At 37.7% G+C, this 22160-nt stretch overlaps 1 protein-coding gene across 7 annotated transcripts in view; it reads right to left on the bottom strand.

Moving 5' to 3' along the window:
• Positions 1-3661: 3661 nt before the first annotated feature.
• Positions 3662-22160, bottom strand: part of FGF13 (fibroblast growth factor 13) — a 2301951-nt gene continuing 2283452 nt past the window's right edge. For all 7 annotated transcript variants that reach the window (XM_044057538.1, XM_044057543.1, XM_044057542.1 and 4 more), the window contains one exon: positions 3662-5032. In XM_044057538.1, the coding sequence (XP_043913473.1) occupies positions 4896-5032 (137 nt within the window). In that variant the 3' untranslated portion in view covers positions 3662-4895. The remainder of the gene's footprint in view (positions 5033-22160) is intronic.

Raw genomic sequence — 22160 nt, 5'->3', positions numbered from 1 at the left:
CACTCCCTCAACAGCCTTTATAGCACTGAGTACAGGTACAGTGCTTTTAGACTGTCAATGGTACTGACACTTGAGATGTCTTTTGCTAAAGACTGTTGAGGTCTGTGGAGTTGATTTAGGTGCTTAGCACGGTAATTGATTAAGGAGGCATTATATTTAATAATGGACCTAGTAAAGGAGGAATAATAACTTCTCTGGACATTCTAGAGATACCATGAAGGATAATTTGTGCAGGATTTTCAAACCACTGCAGAGACGTACTATTTTGTATATGAAAGATTTTCATTTGACTACTGACACTCTACAATGATTTTTCCCCTCCCACTACATATTTTGGTAATTTCAGTAGTCATTATACCACATTTAATATATCATGGCAAAACTATATAATTTATCAAAGTTAAAATAGTTGAAGCACAAGCAAATGACCTCTTCTGTATTACTCTTGTGGGCATTTAAGCACTTTGAGTTGGCTTGGTTCTGAACCTAAATTCACTATAGCTTTAGCAAAGAACAGTTTTCAAATGCAAAATTGATTGCTCCATGGCTCTGGGTGTGAGCTGCTAACAAGCCGAGGTAAATCATTATGCATACATATATTTCAAAGTCTTGTTAATATGTATTAGGCTTTCTGGGGTGTTTCTTTATTTGGGATTGGATGAGTCTCTCTGTTTTTTGTCTCTCACATGCTTGTCAGTCATCTGATTGGTCACCTCCATTTTAGCTTTGTTTAAGCTTACAGGATGAGCTGGTCACTGTACAGCTGTCATGCATGCAGACATCAGGTGAGGTATCACTTGGATTTCCTAATGTCTCTTTGTGTGTTATATAAGGATGCAGAGGAGGGACTTTTCATGACTTGCAGCATGGGACGCTTATGCATTTCGATCAGCGATGCAGTTCTTCATATGACTTTATTCCCCTTTTTCTTACACAGATGACTCCTGCCAGTTTCCCTCTCTGCACCATAAATTGACTAACAGGAGCTGTAACACCTAATATACCTCCTTAACCTTCCTTACTGGTGGTGGCAAGCAGGTGACACCTCTTCACTGCTCTCTCACCTAGGCAAGCTATGCACACAATCTAGGCCACATTCAAAGCTTGGGACAGTGGTGGTATAGTCACAGCTGCATGGCTGGATGATTCCCTCTCTCTCTCAGGCTAAAATGGAAAGATTATTCTGTACAGAATGTTGAAATAATTTTTAAACTCTAAAAGAAGAGAGAGTAGAGTTTGAAGTGAATATGTAAGCACCAAATGTTGTTGCTGCACTTGTGATATTTTCATTTACTTTGAAAGTAATCTAATTATTTGAACTCAAGAGTATAAAGGTTGTTTCATTAGTTCTTAAAATATTTCCATATGAAGGGTACACTTCCAGTTTTATTTGTCTATCAGTTGGAATCCGGAGAGCCACTAAGTCTTACTGATACAGCTTCTAGCATTCAGACGTGCCACTCTTGGAGAATGATAAGAATGCAGGAACAGATGCACTTCTGAAAAACAAAAGTTGTATATAAAAGAACTAAATCTTTGCTGTGGTTTGATACCATGTAGATTCTGTAGTCACCATTGTAAATCTATGATAAACTTGTGGAGATTGTACTTTGGATAAAGCTTTTTCCAGAGTTATCCACCTTCTCTCTACTACCCACCAATCTACCTTCTGCAAATTTTGCCCCCAAATTCTTTGATAATTCCTTTTTTCAGAAAACGGGGGCTGAATTTTCTTCAGGTTGTCTAATTAGCCAGCATGGAGAAATAAAGAGCAAGAAAAAAAAAAACTTTCAACATCAAAAGTAGGTAAGACTTTTGAAATGGCTTTGCATCTGTAACATCATTTTGCTTTACACACTAAATATCTGATAGTAAAAAAGTTATGTCTTCAAGCCTACCTAAGCTTAATGAAAGCACAGGCTGGCTGAACTGAAGCCAAAATCCATTATTGGAGGTAAAGATCTGTGTTTGTACTTTCAGAACAAAATATGTTCAACACAGGAGTTTATGTTCAGTGTAGCAGCAAATGAAAACACTAAGCTGATTACAATTCGCTGAAAGAATAAAATGTTTCCTTTACACATAAACTGAAAAAATAAAGTGTTTCTTTTATACATAAACATACATAATTAGTTTAAAGGTATGCAATTCATAAAGATGAACAGACCTTTTCTGTACATCTATAGTACATTCATATTGTGAACCTCTCCAGAAATTCAGAAGAAAGAAAGGTGTAATGTTTTGACCACCTCCTAGCTTAAGAAAGGCTTTAGTTCCAAAAAATTTTCCCCATTGGTCTCACTTGTTTATACAACTGAAAATTGAACCAGGATTGTGAAGAATGTCTGACACATAGCTGACATTACTTTTTTGATCTCATAAATGGATTGTTTCGTATCTTATTGTACCTGAATGTTAACCTAGACTGGTACCTTTACATCTGCATTATGCTGGCACTGAAAATGATGTGATAAAGGAAGACCACTTAGATATCAAATGTAAATAGGAGCAGCTAACAGCAAATTTCTGTAGATGGCGCTATGACACTGAAACAGGATGTCCCCCAGTATTGCATGTGACATTGTTAAGGTGTGGCTAAAAAATGTGGTTGTGTTTTAAAGGAAATCTGTGGCCTGTAAGTCTTTCTTAGAGGAGGGGGTACTGACACTGTAACACAAAACCAGCTGTGTTGAAAAGAGATGCAACATCCACTGGGAGCCATTTCATAGGTGCAACATCCAATGGGAGGCATTTCATCCAGTCAGACAAGACCCACAGAAATACATGATACTGAACACTGAAGCCTTAACTTGGTTATACTGATGAAGATGGGGTGAACAGTAGGGCCTAAGCATATTGCTGTAAGACAGTGGTTAACTTTGTGTCCTTGGTGTATTGTCCTCAAAAGAAAAGGAATTCCAAGGGGGTCCTGGCATCTGACTGAATGCAAGAAGGCTGAAACCCTTTTGAGTGAAATAAAATGAAAACATAATTTGTGAAGATTCACCAATGTGCAACTCTTACAAAACAGTATGCATTTATACATAGCATTATACTAGGTCAATCCTACACTCTTACATTCTCATGTGGGGGCTGTACTCCAAACACCCTATTAATAGAATGTCACAATGCCATTGTAACTAAATTCTCACTGTGACTTTCCACAAAAAATGTACACATTCATATTAAAAATATATATTAGTAAGGGCACTATGGTTTACTCATACCTGTAAATGTGTGGTGAGGGCCTGGTGCAGGATGGGCTTTTGCCCTAGTAAACACAATGTATAAACATCTGCTGCATTATAAAATTTGTATAAGGGTGACTTTTCTATCAAATTGTTCTGACTAATTTGGTTTCAGTCTTTTGATAGTCACTCAGATGTCAGTAATTTGAAATGAGGGAGGGCTAAGGGTACAGAAAAGTGACAGGCAACCGGCTGGCATGGAAAACACAGATAAAAAAACAAGCAACTACAACAGTTATTTTTTTATACTAATGTGTTTTTACTGAGACAGAAATGTAGTTCTGTAAGACACACAAACTGCTCCTACCTGAAGAGAGTGGCTATTTTTAAGAATAATTTCAAACAACGTATGGAGTTGCTGGTATAATTTGTAATAATGTTTAGCTGGATAAAATAACTGACACAGTATAAAATGTGTTATCACCTATAAATATGAATGTTTTATTCAGTGCACAGCTGTGTACATAACAAATAAACAACCAAATAGGCAGACAACCAGCCTTTGTATACTGCAGTTCAATGTAAAACTCAAAGTTCAGCATCAACAATGGTTTATACATTATGGTACACTTCATGCAACTCTACATTCCCCAACTTTCTCCCATGCAGCAATTACGATCATCTAATGAGGGAAAGCTAATTAAACATTAAACAATGAAGTTTATGTGGCACATACAATAATATGGTAATGAGGGTTACATTTTCATGAATGTCTACATACACAATATTTACATGCCCAGTAAAAGTAAAGGACTGTCATGTTACAAATAAGACGTTTTTATAAAAAAATTGTCATCTTAATATCCACAGTTTCTGTTTTTAGAAAAAGAAGCCACCACAATATTTTGTAAGACACACATATGTAAACTAAAAGAATACTACAGATAAGGGTCAGAAAAGGGTTCTGTAAACCTCTTGTTTTTCCCCACTGAATTAGGTCCATCCTGTAATTCAATGATGCATAAATCTGGGTCAAAACAAGAACATTACTATACTGTTAAGACTATAAAAAAAATCATACCTCAGTTTTCTTGAAAGCCACAAAGACAATGTTTGCATTAGCCTGAGAACCTTTTCAGTACCAACCCTGATTTTTATTTTAACGTTTGACACATTTTAAGGGATAACTGAAGTTCAGAAAACTACAATTGTACAAAACTGAAATGCTGTGCTGTCCCATACTTTACAAGACATTTTCTAATTTGGATATAAAACAGTTAGACAATGTAATTATGATTTTTTTTTATTTTGCTGCATATATTCTACCTAAAAAACATGTAAGAATTGAATTTCAGTAACAAAGTAAAACTGGTCTTTGTATTTTAAAGAAAATTCTTATCAGCAGGTGACAGGGCCATAAGGTTAAGGTTTTGGATTCCTTGGTATGCAGTTGTATTTAAAAATGGGTGTTTCTTCTCCAATATATATACTCCATGATAATGGTTTGCTGGCTGTCGGGGCATCTTGTGAAAATACCGAAAGATGTTCTGATTTACTGAGATAGATCCACTGACAACCAGAAAACTCACTGTGTAACCAATGTAAGTTCAGCGGTGTGTGTCTCGAATCGCTGAATATTAGAAGGAAGTCAGAATTCAAGAGCATCCAGAGGTAAGATTCTTTGAAATAATACTGGACTTGAGCAGTCTACGTTGATTCATTTTGACTCACAGATTTACCGCCATTTAAAACTCCAGATACGCTTCTGCTTTTCGTTGGCGTTCCACTTCCAGACCTTGAAAATTCTGTCAGATCATGTAGCGATGGTTCTTTGTACATAGCGACTGAAAAATCAAAATAACATAGTTCAGATGTACATACAGATAGTGAAAAGATACAAATCTCTTCATAGTTTAAAGTTAGTGTTTATGATGCTATGAGAAAAAGAGGAGTGCTAAGATTAATATCACATACTGTGGTTTTATATAAACATTTATTTCAGGAAAATAACGCTTGGGCAAATTCAAATTCAGTACTGTACAATATTGCAAGGAAGCTTTAACCAAATGCAATAGTAAAAAACATGTCTGGGTAAACGTACATTGAATGGTGTTGATTAGATTTCACTAATTATGACTAGCAAACATATTCTACAGTGGTATACATTTCTGGGCTCCTGTGGTCAGGCTGGCTTGTAGGCATTTACATTCCAATATATTTTAAACTGTCATCATTCCTTATGCAGATGGGAAATATATAGCTTTAAGCTATGTGTATTAAGCCTGTGTGTGCAAGCTGAAAACATACTATAAAATTATTTCATGGTCAGATCAAAAATGAATGCACCTCTTTTAGTTAGTCTCTGTTCTAAAATGATGGCTGGGATTCAGAAAGACAAAAGAAAAACCACAAAAGCACAAGCAAAATCGAATAAAAAGGAGCAGGAAACCTGAGGTAATCCACAGAATCAATAGAGTCCACAGAATAGCGTAACACAATTTTTTAATATCCGCTTTCGTCCAAAGACTTCTTCAGAATAATAAAACAGCTAAAAACACTGACATTAAATACCATATCAATTAATCAAAAAGATGGTAATTAATCAATCACTCAATCAATCAATAAAAAACTTGCTTGCTTAAAGGCAGCCACAGGTTATTTAAACAAAGATGAAATGGTAACATTGTGTTTGTCAATACTTAATACACTGTTTTTTAAAAAGCATTTAATGTTAATGGCTTCATTTAAGCCAGGGGCTTTGTCAGCCATAAGTTTAATCTGCCACAACGTCTCTCTTTGTTCAACCAAGTTTTTAAAGTCACCGCCTCTAAGATCTGAATGAACCACTTCTAGCACAGAAAATAAAAATTTTTAAAAATTTTTACAACTAAGAGAATGTTTGAATAAGGCACTAGTTTCATTTCGAGTCTTAATGTTATAAAGATGTTCCTTAATGCGGGTTTTTAGGCACCTTGTTGTCATCCCCACATAAAATGCAGGGCAGGAACTACAAAGACCAATATATACTACCCCCTTGGTATTGCAGGTGACGTAACCTGGGACTGGGAAAGTATGATCAAGGCCCTCAATAACAATAACTGGCCCTTTTGCTATGAACCTGCAAGCATTACAATTGTTGCAGGCAAACATACCTTTAACTGAACACTGACTATAATCCTGCTTAAAATGATTATTTTCTAAGGCTTTTTTAACATTTAAGGAACATCTTTATAACATTAAGACTCGAAATGAAACTAGTGCCTTATTCAAACATTCTCTTAGTTGTAAAAATTTTAAAAAATTTTTATTTTCTGTGCTAGAGGTGGTTCATTCAGATCTTAGAGGCGGTGACTTTAAAAACTTGGTTGAACAAAGAGAGACGTTGTGGCAGATTAAACTTATGGCTGACAAAGCCCCTGGCTTAAATGAAGACATTAAATGTTTTTAAAAACAGTGTATTAAGTATTGACAAACACAATGTTACCATTTCATCTTCGTTTAAATAACCTGTGGCTGCCTTTACGTAAGCAAGATTTTTATTGATTGATTGAGTGATTGATTAATTACCATCTTTTTGATTAATTGATATGGTATTTAATGTCAGTGTTTTTAGCTGTTTTATTATTCTGAAGAAGTCTTTTTCTGTGGACTCTATCGATTCTGTGGATTACCTCAGGTTTCCTGCTCCTTTTTATTCGATTTTGCTTGTGCTTTTGTGGTTTTTCTTTTGTGGTTCACCTTTCCCACCATGGCGGAGGAAACCGATGAGGTGCTGTTAAATCTTAGTACATACCCCATTCCTGAAGGGGAAACTAATAAGGACATCAACAACTTACTTGTTTCTACTCTCGTGGACATTCAGAAGTCGTTAAAATATTTAATAACTAAAGCGGATGCATCAACCGGGGAAGTAATGGATACATCTAGCCCACACAGTTCCTTTAAGGAACTGGATACTGTTGTTGAGGTGGAGCCTAATTGCAGGCTTGTGAAACGGAACGTAACCGATGATTTTTTTCCTTCAGATTTACCTTTACAAAATCATCGTGTTAAAAAACCTGTAGTTAAAGAACTTTTAGAACCGTTCAATAACCCTTTCGCGAAGTTTGCTTGTCAACACTTTCATTGTGAAGGGGAAGTTACTTAAGTACGAAGACACCTTAACCAGGTTGGTGAAGAGATTTCGCTCTTTATCTGTTGAGAATTATTACTTTGAACGGTGTATTGAACTCAAAATCATGCCGAAAGGACTAAGATTTTTTAAGTGTCCCAACGGTGTTCAGGTTGGTGACGCTATGTTTGACAATCTTGTTGCATTTTTTAATGAAGCAGGTATGTCATTTTTAAAACTGCTCATTGAAAATAATTCTTTAAAAATGCTTAATTTGACCACTGAGATTACTCGGTTGGAGAATGAACTCACTAGTGTCAACAATTCTGATTTTCTTACACCTTTGTTTGATGAGGTTGAAAGGCACTCCGTTGAAATAACTAATAGGAAATTAGTTAAATTACAACGGGACATTACAGCATATCAAAACAACACGGCATATACCTTTTTTGTTCCTAACAATAGGGACAGTAAAGATTTTAATAACAGGAATGTGTCTACTTATGGGCCTTATAGGAGGCCGGCGGTTCCTGTTACCACAAATGTTGCTGGTGGGCTAATTGCCACTGTTAACACCAACGCTCCAGCTGTTAGTTTTAAGACAGTGACTGCTGCCGGCCAAGAATCAATTCTTGGTTCCAATGGTCAACCTCGACAAATGGACAATATTATTCCTTCTGATACCTATGTGCTTGACTCAGAACAGGACAATGTTGTTAACAACCAGACTTCTCTTAATGTTCCGAACGAAGTTTCCTCTATAGGTTTAAGCAACAAACCTTTTTTAGGCAAGAAAAATCCGGTTGTAAAGAAGACAGTATTTACGAGGAGCCGGACTTTCATGAATTCCAACTCGTCAGGGGAAGAGAATTAATTAATGAACAGGAAAATTTTGATATTATTAATTTGACTGATATTGACTTTGGACAATATGAATTGCATGTTTTACGTTTAGGGCTTAATTTTGTTCCTACTAAAAAAGCCGATTTATGCAAAGCAGTTATTGATATCAAGAAATTTGTAAGGAGACTGAACTTGTCTTACATTTTACATGATATTTCATGTTCTAGTAAAAGATTAATCAAATCTTCTAGTTTTAACCCCCCTTTGATTCACACACTAAAAGTTTTTGAGGAAGCCTGTACGCAAGAAATACACAGTTCTATGGGTAAGGTAGATAGGCAGGTACATAACTTGAATATTAATGAAAGAAAGGCATTTAATAGGTTATGTAATATGAACAAAACACTTAGATTTATGAGAAGTGACAAAGGTGGGAACATAGTTATCATGACACAGGAATCATATAGTATGAAAATGTTAAAATTATTAGAAAACCAGGATGAATATGAAGTTATTACACTTTATGACATTAGGAGAAGGGAAAGGTTGATACACTCATATTTATATGACGCACTGATGTCAGATGAAATTAACTTAGAAGTTTATGAATTTTGTATTATTGAGAAACCTAGAATTGGTGTCCTCTTCGGAATTCCTAAGACACATAAAAGCTATTTAGATCCACCTTTTCGGCCAATAGTGTCCTCACCTCACTCAGTTACTGAAGGGATTGCCCTTATTATTGATGCTACCTTAAATCCATTAGTGTCTCAATATGATTCTTTCCTTAAGGACTCTTGGCATTTTTTGAAAAAATTGAAGGAGTTTTCATGTTTAAAGACTTATGATCCAGACAGACATACTATTTTTACTATAGATGTCGTATCTTTATTTACATGTATCCCCCATGATGATGGGGTGGAAGCCATTCGCAGTGTTTTAAATAAGAATGTTAATTTTAACACTGGCCAAATTTCTACCATTTGTAGATTTATTGAAATTTTGTTGCAGAACAATCTTTTTCTTTTTGGAAACACCTTTTATAGACAGAAAAGAGGTGTGGCCATGGGGTCTTCTGCTGCCCCGGCCTACGCCAATTTGGTTATGTCATGGTGGGAGGATACCATTTTGAGTACTATAAAAAATCAATTTCATATTTTGTTTTATTGTAGGTTTGTTGACGACTTACTTTTTATTGTTGAAGGGAAAGAAGATATTGTTAAGAAATTTCTCATGGAATTAAATAAAACTGGAGGTTTTTTGCAATTTACCTTAGGTTGTTTTGGAACATCTATTAATTTTTTAGACGTTTATTTTTGGTGGGACAATTTTGATGGGAAGTTTCATAGTAAGATATATCGGAAGGAGACTTTCACCAATAGCTATGTGCATTTTACTAGTGCCCATCCTGCACATGTTATTCGCAATATACCTAAGGGGCAATTCATTCGAGCATGCAGGATGACAACTAAAGATTGTGATTTATTAGATGAACTTGAGTTTATTAAGAACATGTTTCTTAAAAGAGGATATCCATTACCTTTGTTAAATTCTATTGTTAACGAAGTACAGAACAAAAGGAAATCACATTATTGGGCATTACTTGATGATAACCCTGTTGGTTTGTCAGATATGGTTTCTAATGAATTTGAAGGTCAGAATAGGTTGGTTTGTTCCTTAGAAATGAGTATTGATAGTAGACATATTCAAGGAATATTAGAAAAAAATTGGAAGATTATTCATGGCAACTTAGATCTTTTTAAGATTGTGGGTAATAAACCCAAGTTTGTCTTTAGGAACACATATAATGTTAAAAAAGCCTTAGAAAATAATCATTTTAAGCAGGATTATAGTCAGTGTTCAGTTAAAGGTATGTTTGCCTGCAACAATTGTAATGCTTGCAGGTTCATAGCAAAAGGGCCAGTTATTGTTATTGAGGGCCTTGATCATACTGTCCCAGTCCCAGGTTACGTCACCTGCAATACCAAGGGGGTAGTATATATTGGTCTTTGTAGTTCCTGCCCTGCATTTTATGTGGGGATGACAACAAGGTGCCTAAAAACCCGCATTAAGGAACATCTTTATAACATTAAGACTCGAAATGAAACTAGTGCCTTATTCAAACATTCTCTTAGTTGTAAAAATTTAAAAAAATTTTTATTTTCTGTGCTAGAGGTGGTTCATTCAGATCTTAGAGGCGGTGACTTTAAAAACTTGGTTGAACAAAGAGAGACGTTGTGGCAGATTAAACTTATGGCTGACAAAGCCCCTGGCTTAAATGAAGCCGTTAACATTAAATGTTTTTTAAAAAACAGTGTATTAAGTATTGACAAACACAATGTTACCATTTCATCTTTGTTTAAATAACCTGTGGCTGCCTTTAAGCAAGCAAGTTTTTTATTGATTGATTGAGTGATTGATTAATTACCATCTTTTTGATTAATTGATATGGTATTTAATGTCAGTGTTTTTAGCTGTTTTATTATTCTGAAGAAGTCTTTGGACGAAAGCGGATATTAAAAAATTGTGTTACGCTATTCTGTGGACTCTATCGATTCTGTGGATTACCTCAGGTTTCCTGCTCCTTTTTATTCAATTTTGATTGGGATTCAGAAAGGCTCAGTGTGCCAGGGAAGCCTTAACATAGCTGTTTTCCCTCTAACAGGAAGCATTTCTGATTCTTAGACCGCAGTACCATTGAGATTTCCATCTAAGATGGGCCTCAGTGCAGAGGGGAGTCTCATAGGCAGACAACAAGCAATCTAGGGGAGGAGCTATTTAGCAATGTACTCTTCTATGCCAGTGTCTCCTGAGTTAAGCTAATTCGCAGAATAGCTTGGCACCATAACATTTTACTATTAGAAGAAAAATACGTCAGTTACCAATTTACTCTTGCAGAAGCAGTGTGCTTTCCTCTAAAAATGCCAGTATCCCCCGATTTATGCTGCCAAGTAATTCAGAGAATTTCTCAGCATGACATTTCACTGTTAGAAGAAAAGGTTATCACCATAGGTTCAAAGGTGGGTACTAGGCTATCTGCCCGAAGGCATTTATAAGTCTAGCCAGAATGTGTTGGCTTTTGCAGTCCCCTTAGATTAGATTCCTGTGCCTCTGTCCAGCAGAGCCACGGAAGTGATCCCCGAGGTAAACTTTCTGTTTCCCATCCACTCGTCAAGGTTTCTTTTGAAGAGTGTTAGCGAGGAGCTCTGCCTAATGTACATTGGGATCTTGTTCCAAAGCATGGGAAGTCTCTGGGACAGGAATCTATCCCTCCAGCACATCCTATTTATTGTTGTGGTAAGATTTAGATCCCTAGAGAGTGTGCCTTGAGGGGATAAGATTTTCTTTAGGAGGAGCATGTCCATCAATTCTGGGTTGAACATGGCCTTGTATGTCAGGCAGAGATCACCTCTGAGTAGGCGATATGCAGTTGAGTACAACTGGAGTTTCTTCAGTCGAGCTTCATACGGCATCTTTTTGAGGCCATTGATCCTCTTGGTGAGGTACTTCTGTGGTCTTTCCAGCTGTTGCAGGCGCCTTGTAAGGTACATCCCAAATGGGGCATTGTACTCTAAGATGGGCCTGATGAGTGATGAGTAGAGGGGCACAATGACCTCTTTTGATCTGGATGCAAACCCTTTTGTGATTAGGTGGGGCACATAGAAGGATTTTCTAACCACTTTGGCAATGTGATTATCAAAGGTGAGATTACTATCTACTTGGGTCCCCAGATCCCTTATTACATCTTCCATATTTAGGGGACTACCACCTATGTGGTAGTTTGTGGGTACTTTCTTTTTTCCAAAGGGGATGACTATGCACTTTTTGGCATTTAGCTTGAGGCCATGATTTTGACACCAGGTATCCATCTCAGTGAGACCCTTTTGGAGGATGTCTGTGTCAGCCGGAGAGTCAATTATAGCCCCTAGTTTGCAGTCATCTTCGAACTTGGTCAGCCATAATCCTCCTGTGCTTGCCTGTACCTCTGAGAAGTATATGCCAAACAGGAGGGGTCCTAGGACTGAGCCCTGGGGAACACCACTAGTAACCGGTTGAGAGATGGACCTAGCTCCTGCAACTCTCACCATGTGGGTTCTCTCCATGAGCCAGTTGGCAACCCATCTTGTGATGTAGGGGTTTATGTTCAGGCTGGTGAGCTTGTCTATAATACCAGAATGGGGAATGGTGTCGAAGGCCTTAGCGAGGTCTAGGTAGGCTGTGTGTACCACCTTTCCCTCATCTATAGCCTTAGTAACTGTCTCAAAGAAGTCCACCAGGTTTAGGAGGCATGATCTGCCCTTAACAAAGCCAAACTGGGTAGGGTCCAGTGTTTGGAGGTTCCCAATGTCTCTGTTAATGAGTTCCATGATGATGCACTCCATAGCCTTGCAGACCAAGCTAGTCAGGCTTATAGGGCGATAGTTCCCAGGGTCTGTTGTGACTCCACCTTTGTGGAGCAGAATAACCGTTGCTGTGCGCCACTCTGTGGGTATGTAGCCTGTGGGGAGGCTGAGTTTGAACAGTGTGTTTAGGTGAGGGGTTAGTTCGTCTTTGAGCTCATGTAAGATGCAGCCTTTGACACCGCCCGGTCCCATTGATGCTGAGTTTTTGGCTTTGGAGAGGGCTGTTTTAACCTGAGTGTCGGCGATTTCAGGGACTCTACATTCTTCTGGTATGGTTATGGGCCCTTTTGGGGGTGAGAGGGGGGTAAAGTTTGTGCTGATCCTGTCTGCCAGGATTGGCGATATTGGTCAGTTCAGTGTATTTTGTGCCATTCTGCACTAACTCTGAGCAGATCTGAGCATTGACACTTAGATTCTTGACATAGCTAAAGAATGCCTTGTGGTTATCTTTGGAGTCCTTGGCAATTTTTCTTTCAAAGCTCGCCTTGGATGATTTTATGAGGGCTTGTAGTTTCTTGCTGATACTGATCAGGGAAGTCTTCCCTTCTTGGGATTTTACTCTTTTCTGTACTAGTTTCCCCCTTCTATTGTACAGCTTGTTTATGGCAAGAGTCCACCAGACTGGTTTCCTTTTCTTGGAGGAGTGAGTCTTGGTTTTGCTTGGGATGGCACGATCCATGCATTCTTGTAGCTGCCAGTAGAATGCATTAATAAATGATTTTGCAGCTTGGACAGTGTTATCCTTCAGCATGGGGGCTTTGAAACTTTCCACCTCAGTCTTAAGTAACTTGAAGTTTGCTTTTGAAAAGTTTTTCATGGTGGCTTTCTTGTCCTGGGGTGGGGGCGGAATATGGATATCCAAAAGTGATTTGTTTATGGTCAGATCTAACCAGCGAGGGTTTGACCTCTGGTGTGGAACACCAGTCGCCCATGTTTGTGATGACCAGGTCCAATATGTTGTCACCTCTGGTGGGAGTGTTGACCAGTTGAACCAGGGCATTTGAGTTTATAAATTCTAGGAAAAGTTGGGCAAGGGAGTTAGTACTTGAGCCATCAAACGACATCAGTTATTCATTCACTCCTACAGAAGCAGTCAAAATGCAAAGAGGTTCAATGAAGATATGAGGGTGAAGTGGGTGTTACTGTGTGTTTGTCTGCAGAGACATGAATGAAGCTGCATGAATGAATGTGTGTGTGTATGTGTGTGGGTGTATGTATGTGTGTGTGTGTGTGTGCGCATCTACCTGAATGACTGCTCTGATGTGGTTAGTGGATTGTGCACGTGGGTGAGTAGGTGACTGTTTTCTTGATCAACTGTGGGAGGACTTGTTTGTTAATGGGTGTGGTGTGTGTGTCTGTGTGTGTATGAGCGTGTACTGGAGAATGTGTGTGGATAAGTAAGGGATGGGCCAGTCTTAGGCTAATTGGGCCAATTTTTTCCAGTAGGGCTGTGTTCCCTCAGGGGGTCTTGCAGTAAGCTACAGTAGGGTCATTATGCCTTATGTAGCCCAGAGATTTGCATGAGAGACAAATGCAATATGCAAGGCATTTTCCGACTGTTAGTCTCCCTCTCTCTCTCTAGTAGTTACAAGTCTCATTACTGGAGCTAACAGTATTTCCCTTCATTCGCTGAACTAGTGTCTAGTTCAGTATTATTAGTAGCAGCTAGAGCTTCAAGCCTCCTTTGTGGTTCACAAAGTTAATTGCTAACTCTCTCTACTAGTCATTTGCTGTTGCTGATTTCTTAACAGGATGTTCAAGCCAAGACTGCTTGAATTACTCATTTGGTTTTGTATACCACTAGTTACTCTCCTGGAAGATAATATGCCATTGCTTAATTTGAAGACTGATAGAAAAGTACTGTGCTTTCTTTTTCTTCTGTTCATTACATAAGTTGAGTGGCTACTAATGAATGCAATCACAAGAAATAACCATTGAATAGTCAGTCTCAGATGTATGCAGACAAACACCTATTAAGCACAGAAAAATAAACAAACTAAACATAAAATTAAAGATACTGTGATTATTAACATTTATGACAGAAAATATATAAGCAGTGAAAATGTTTTAGTACCTTTAGTTTATACACAGGTCAGGCATATGTTTTTCAATGAGGAGAAGTTGTGGACAGTAATATTTCATATTCATAACGGGGTATTTCAGAGTTACACAGTTAAGGCTCACATACAGAACACAGACAGAAAGGTATCATTCAAGTGGAAAGGGATGTTGATGGGGGGTTCAAGAAATAATGAAAGAATAAGATTTTGGATGCAGATCCTTAAGGAAAACAACAACAGCTGCACATAATATTATATTCATAAAGTAGCAGAAAGTATTCTAAGAACTAATCCAAAACAAGATAGGAGAATCTGCCAATAGGGATGACTGCAATTAGCGGTACAGACAATAGGCAAGAGGGGGCAGGAATTTACTGGAGAAAACTGGCACAGGAACCAAGGTATTGGGAGCAAATAACTAGAGGGGGAAATGTAATAGAATGGGAAAAGGCCCAGAAGACATCTGGACTGCAGTCTGGAAACTGCTTTCCCTATCAGGGACTGAGATAAGAGTATAAGCAAACAGAAAGGGATAAGGGAATCCTAAGTGAAAAACATGCTCAAGTAGAGTTTTTAGCTGAATCTAGAACAGAAACTGCTGTTAAAAAGCAATAATTAGTAGAGCATATGAAATATTGTGCAATAACTATAGGAATCTAACAAAAGAGGTCAAAAAATATTGGGACGAGAGACTAGATAACCAATTCACAAAAAACAATGGGAGGACATATGTCTTCTTCTTTTTTTGGCTGCTCCTGTAAGAGGTCACCACAGCTGATCATCTGTTTCCATTTCTTCCTGTCCACTATGTAAACACTACCAAGCAAAGGGCCTAAACCTTCTAGACTTGGTTGCATACTTTGTTTTCTTGTAAATTGCTTTTCCAGTTTCTCTTCACAATCTTTTTTAACCTTCTCTGATTCATTCTTATAGTTATCATGCAATATTTTATATGCCCTAATAATTATCCCCTTTTTAATAGCTGCTTCAACTAAAAGCTCTACCAGACAAGGTTTTTCAGTTAATATATCCCTATCCCTTTCTCTTTGCCTGCATTCTGAGATCAAACCCTGGTTGGGAAGGCAGTCTCTTGCCAAATGTCTTTTTAGTCTATTTCCAACCTATTACCTTTCCCGCTTAAGTGATTTGCTCCCAACATCTTGGATCCCACAACAGATTTCTCCAGTAAATTCTAGTACCCTCTTGCCTATTTTCTGTGCCCCTACTTGCAGTCATCCTTACTGGAAAAATCTCCTTTCCCGATTCTCATACTGGCTTAGTTCTTAGGAGATACTTTCTGATACTTTACGAATATAATATTCTGTATGGTTATTATTCTCCTTAAAGATACTGTATATATTCAAAATCCAATCCTTTCCTATTTCATGAAGTTCTTCCTTTCTTTATCATCTCTTTCCACTTTGAATTATAATCTTTTGCTTATGTTATGTATATGAGCCTTAACTATGGAGCTCTAAAATAGCCCTTCAGGTCATGTAAACATAAACCGCCTTGTTCTGTTTAAAGACTCAAATTATCCCATTTAACTCTTGCCCTCTTTCCCTCACAGATAAATTCCTTCAATTCTTTATTAATTATTGTCCACAATTTCTCTACAGGTTGATAAAGGTATGCCTGAACCAAAGGAACTAAAAACATTTTCACTGCTTCCATTTTACTATCCGTATCCATAAATAAGAGTTTCCAGTTACTAATTTTTTGTATTATCTTTTAATAATGATAATAATAATAATAAAAATTATTATTATTATTATTATAATGTCCCCATAACTATGGGTATTGCTGAACCAATTTGTGAGTGGGCATATCATTTACAACTACAGCTTTTGTTTTATCTTCATTAATTTTATATCCCGAAAAGGTTTGAAACTGTCTCAAAATGTTCTACAACACTGAGATGTCCTTTTCTGGATTTATCAGGTACAAAATAATATCATCTGCAAATAAAGCCAACTTGTCTTGATTACCATAACAATTATAGTCTTGTATTTCTGAGTCCCTTACTTTCTTTGCCAATGGCTATGAATATAAAGCAAAGAACAATGGGTAAAGAGAACACCCCTGCCTGATTCCTGTGTTCAAACACAGCTTTTATGAAAAGAACCCTCCCACTTTAATTCTTGCCTCTGATCCTTCATATATCCTTCTCACTGTATCAGGGAATGCAAATGCTTCTAACACTCTACTCATAAAATCCCAGCTTATTCTGTTAAATGTTTTTCTGTATCAAGGCTTACCAACAACAGAGGTATTTTCTTAAATTCTGATTCCCTCAGGATCACCACTGTTAATATTGTCAAATGTTTGCCTCCCCTCCACAAAACCACACCGATCCATATCTATCAATTTTGACAACACCTTTGTCATTCTTGTAGCTAGTGTAGATATAAACACTTTATAATCATGGTTTAAAATTGAAATGGGTCTATATGATGCTGGGACTGCGGGGTCTTTGCCAAAGTTTTAATATGTTTGGTATATTGTTGTTTAAGTGCTGTTACTTTAAGGAGTCAATCACATGATTAGAGAGGTTTTAAACAGCAGAATTTTAATAAGTTCTAGGTTCTGATGAAGTCTGTGAATTTAAGATGAAAGGGCTAAACCTAATACCACTGGTGCAATTCTTTTTTGGTTTACTTACAATGTTAGCTCTTGTACATCAGGGTGGTGTCATGTCTGCTCAGCAGTGTACAGTATATCTCGTTTGGTACTTTAAATCCTTAAAACTTACAAAGATCCTCTTCTTCTTTTGGCTGCTCCCGTTAGGGGTCGCCACAGCAGATCAACTGTTTCCATTTCTTCCTCTCCTCTGCATCTTGCTCTGTCACACCAACCACCTGCATGTCCTCTCTCACCACATCCATAAACCTTATCTTAGGCCTTCCTCTTTTCCTGTTACCTGGCAGCTTCATCCTTAGCATCTTTTTCCCAATATATTCTGCATCCCTCCTCAGCACATGTCCAAACCAAAGTAATCTTGCCTCTCTGGCTTTGTCTCCAAACCTTCCAACCTGGGCTGACCCTCTAATATACTTATTCCTAATCCTGCCCATCCTCGTCACACCCAGTGCAAATCTTAACATCTTCAGCTCTGCCACGTCAAGCTCTGACTCCTGCCTTTTTGTCAATGCCACTGTCTCCAATCCATATAACATAGCTGGTCTCACTACCCTCTTGTAGACCTTCTGTTTCACTCTTACTGGTATTCGTCTGTCACAAATCACTCCTGACACTCTTCTCCACCCACTCCATCCTGCCTGTACTCTCTTCTTCACCTCTCTTCCACACTCACCATTACTCTGAACTGTTGATCCCAAGTACTTAAACTCATTCACCTTCGCCACCTCTACTCCCTGCATCCTCACCATTCCTCTATCCTCCCTCTCATTCACACACATATATTCTGTCTTAGTCCTGCTGACCTTCATTCCTCTTCTCTCTTAAAACTGACAAAGATAGTTTGTTTATATTTATATATTTATTTCAGTACTTACGTATTATCACAACCAGATTTTTCCCACTCTCATAATTCTTAATGTTTCTGACAGAAGAGGTTTATTAACCTGGAAAGGGGTGTGTAAGCAAGTCAGTAACACTGTGTCACATAGATTAGGAGGCAGGGAGAGGAATAACTGCCAATTTTTCAATTCCTGCCTGGCGTGTCTCACTTTTGTGGTGCACTCTGCAGTGCCACAGCGCATCAGAAGTCCTTCCTTGCTGATTGCAAGCACAGCGATGGCAATTTAATGCGGAATACACTGTCTGACTGTTCATGGCCAGTAGTCATCTGATGCAAAGGCGCTTGCTACAAGTAGTCAGTAAGGGGACATTGATTCCTCAGGGACTGCCGCTTTTCTCCCCTGCCTTACTCCTGTGACAGTGAATGCTGTCCAGCTTCCCACACACACACACTTTGCTAAATGTGAAGTTGTTTACTTACAGCACCCACTTACAGTACTGCCAGCAGGTGCTGTAAATGGTCAGTGATTCGCATACAAATGTAACAAAAGTAAGAATCAGACATTTCAGTCTGTACACGTAATGACATTTAAAATGGGCCGGTAGTTTATGGCGAGTTTCAGGAATTCTGACATTGACAAGCAGCAGTCCTGTTTAGACGTCGGGAAAGGATGCACCACAGGAACAGGAAATCTGCCTTTCTTCCTCTTCACATGTGAAAAACAATTGGCACAAATAGTAGTTAAGACTTTAACAAACCCTGCTTAGGTTACCACACATCTCGTCTGAGAAACAGTAGGAATATGCAAGTGTGAAAAATCTGTTTGCAATAATACGCAAGTACCTTTACTTCTTTTAAACTTTGTTAACCAAGGTAGAGTACTGAGGTATCTAGCCCACTGCCATTCTTATAAGACCAGAAGTACAATTAAGGAAACAATACATTCTAATCAATACCAATGCCTCAGTAATGTAATTCCAATCATGTAGAAATATATACATTAGGATAATATGTATCATAAATGAAAACAGTTATAGCTAGACATAATGCAATAATTCAGTCAGTAAAATCAAAAAGAGTTTCTGTACACAGTCAGAACATCATATTGTATACTGTTTCTATGCAGAAAATAATATTGAAAGAGACTGTTTACAACAGTATAACTACTGAGCATTGGATGAAAGAGAGTAAGGTATGCATTAAACTAGGAAAGCAGGGTGTCAGGAAAAAAAGAGAGAAAAATAAAAGTGTTGGGGGAGACAAGGGGGAAGTGTGCTGCTATGTCCTACCCAAGATCAGAAGATCTGGGCAGTATTATAGGAGTTTGGGAATGTGTTTATTGATATGCCAGAGTGAATCCACTTGAGGAAGCACCATATAGACACAGGGCCTCAGTGGTCTATCAAACAGGCCATGTATAGTGTGCCTGAATAAGTTACCTGAGAAAAGAACTGCTGGCAATGTTGGTTCTTAGGGTCATCCAGAAATATAAGCTAATAAATGTTTTATTTTTAATATGCTATAATGCCATATTTTCATACTTAAATTGAAATATCAATCCAGCAAGGAATACAGCAAGAGGATGGAGAGTTGTGGCAGTCTGTGTGTATGCATGTGTGTGTGTGTGTGTGTGTGGGGGGGGGGGGGGGGGGCAGCTGAAGGGCTGACCAAAACAACTCAAATTCTGCCCAGCAATTGCTAAGGCCAGTCCTAAATAGATGAGTGTTTTCATCACTGTTATCAACTGTGGGAAGACTTGTTTGTTGATCTGTGTATGTGACTGTGTGTGTGGTGCCTTAGCCATCATGATATACGGACTGTTTGTGAGAATGCTACCGCTGTCAGGTCTTACAGTGCTAGTGTGTGATTCTGAGGCATACTAACAAGCTGATAATGAGGTCTTTTTTCTCACTGCTGCCTAGCTGTCTCTGAATCACATTTTCTCACCATCGTGGTAACTGACCTTCTTGCAATAGGCAATTACCGTGATCAGCGAGCCTTTTTCTTATGCATGTCAGTATAATTTTCTGACAATCCCCAAACTCAATTCATTTTCTACCTGCAAACCTTTGGAGCTCAAATTCCATTCATATTTGAAGAAAAAAATCTGAAGTGTCCTTTGAATTGTGTGTTCACATCTCCATTTATTTATTTGTTTGTTTGTTTATTTATTTTTACTGCCTACCTCTTTACATAATATATCGAACTCAAAGGCCACTGCACCTTCGGGAATGGATAACTCCCACCCCGTACAGACTTTATTTAAAAGGAATACTTTTCACACTAGGTGATGGTCACATTACTGACAGTCATATGAACTGCTATACATTCCCTTCAGCATACAGTGTGCACTTAAATATCCCCGTAGCAGGAATAAATGTAAACTGTTTTCAGTTCTTCATTCAGTATTTACTTCTGCTTTAACTATCTATTGCATCTGTGATTTGTAGTTAAAAAGTACTGATGGTGAATTCTGATGTGAACAAATGTGACAAACAAGATCTTAGCAGAATTAAGAAATAATTAAGCAATATTTTCTTTTCCTAAATAGCACTATCAGTTTTATATACAGCTGCAACTAAAAGGAAACAGGTAAAGAAGTTTAAGGAAGAAATGAAAAATCAGATGATCATTCATGTAAAGTGGAACATGCCCACCTGCAGTAAGTGATGGTATATTTTTATATACCATTTCTGAAACTATTATATTAAAAATGAGCTCAAGTATTTTAGCCTGCTTCTAGAAAGACAAGATTGTATATAAGTCAAGGAAAATTCCAAAAGTTGCTATCATAATACTTAACATCCATTAGAAGACTTTGAACATAATTTTCATCAAAAAACTTCCAAAATATGGTTTTCATACTGTTTGGTAGAATATCAGTAACTGAGTAATATTTTAGCAAGCATAACTCAATAAAACATATCTTCATACATAATGTAAACAAAAACAGAATTGTGTGTGTGTGTGTGTGTGTGTGTGTGTGTGTGTGTGTGTGTGTGTGTGTGTGTGTGTGTGTATCTACTCCCACAAGCTCAGTCACTAAGGAGAAACCTGCATCCTCTTTGTTACTCTAAACAACTTTGAGTATTGCTGCATATCAAGGAAAGGGCAATGTTCCTATTTAGTGACAGTATCAAAAGCGTTATGCTACTACTACAGAAATGCAAATTCCTTGAGCCACAGCTCCCCAAAACTGGAACTGTTCAGGCATTAATTGCCATTTCCAGGTACTTTCTCCTTTTCCTTCTTAGAGGAGTTGAATATCTAATTAAAGGGAGTGCCGGGTGGTTTACCCCCTGCAGAAAATATTGAAAACAGTAATTTCGTGCACTTCTTTTCAGCTGGTTGTTTCATGGAGATGAGAATCGATGTGTGTTCAGCCAGCAGAAGCTATGAAAACCAGAATTCAACAAGCTAGCCGTAATAAATTGTGTTATAATGAGGCTGTCATTAAATATACCCCATTTCCACTAAAAACAATATGATTTTTGTCATGTTTATTTTACTTTACTAATAAAAATGCAGAATTAACACACAAATGATTTGCATTTATTCAGTTAGTGAATTATGCAGTACTTATTCCTGGTGCAACAGACCTGATTTTCTTCAGTGGTTGAAGAAAGAAATGCTACTTCTCTGTGCTTGTTTTGTTGATATAAAAACCTGGATGAATACCTTATATCATATATGAAAATATTTAAATGTTTGCATATAAACATCACTGCACTGTAATTCCAAAAAGTACAGGTGAAAGGAATGAATGCAAATATATTTTTGGTTACAAATGGAACTATTTCCCAGGGCTAAACAGTTTCACCAAGTCAAATGATCCACAATGTAGTATTAAATACCCTAGTGTATTTTGCTGTTCTGAAACAGAACGACACTTTTACACTGCTTTATACAGTGCATGATTTGGTCGGACCACATTCAGTGACCCTTACTTACTGCATTATTGCATTATTCAGGGCATGATATGGTCAGACCACATTCAATGTCCCTTAGTTCATACAAAGCCATTGCTCTGGGCTAAAGAAAGGCCAACAAGTATCTGTCAGTGCCAAATGTTGG

This window comes from Protopterus annectens, chromosome 15.part0 (assembly GCF_019279795.1).
Source record: "Protopterus annectens isolate FY-2018-M chromosome 15.part0, PAN1.0, whole genome shotgun sequence".
Taxonomy (NCBI): Eukaryota; Metazoa; Chordata; order Ceratodontiformes; family Protopteridae; genus Protopterus; species Protopterus annectens.
The sequence above is the reverse complement of the archived record's forward strand: the minus strand, read 5'-3'. Positions and strand labels throughout refer to the sequence as shown.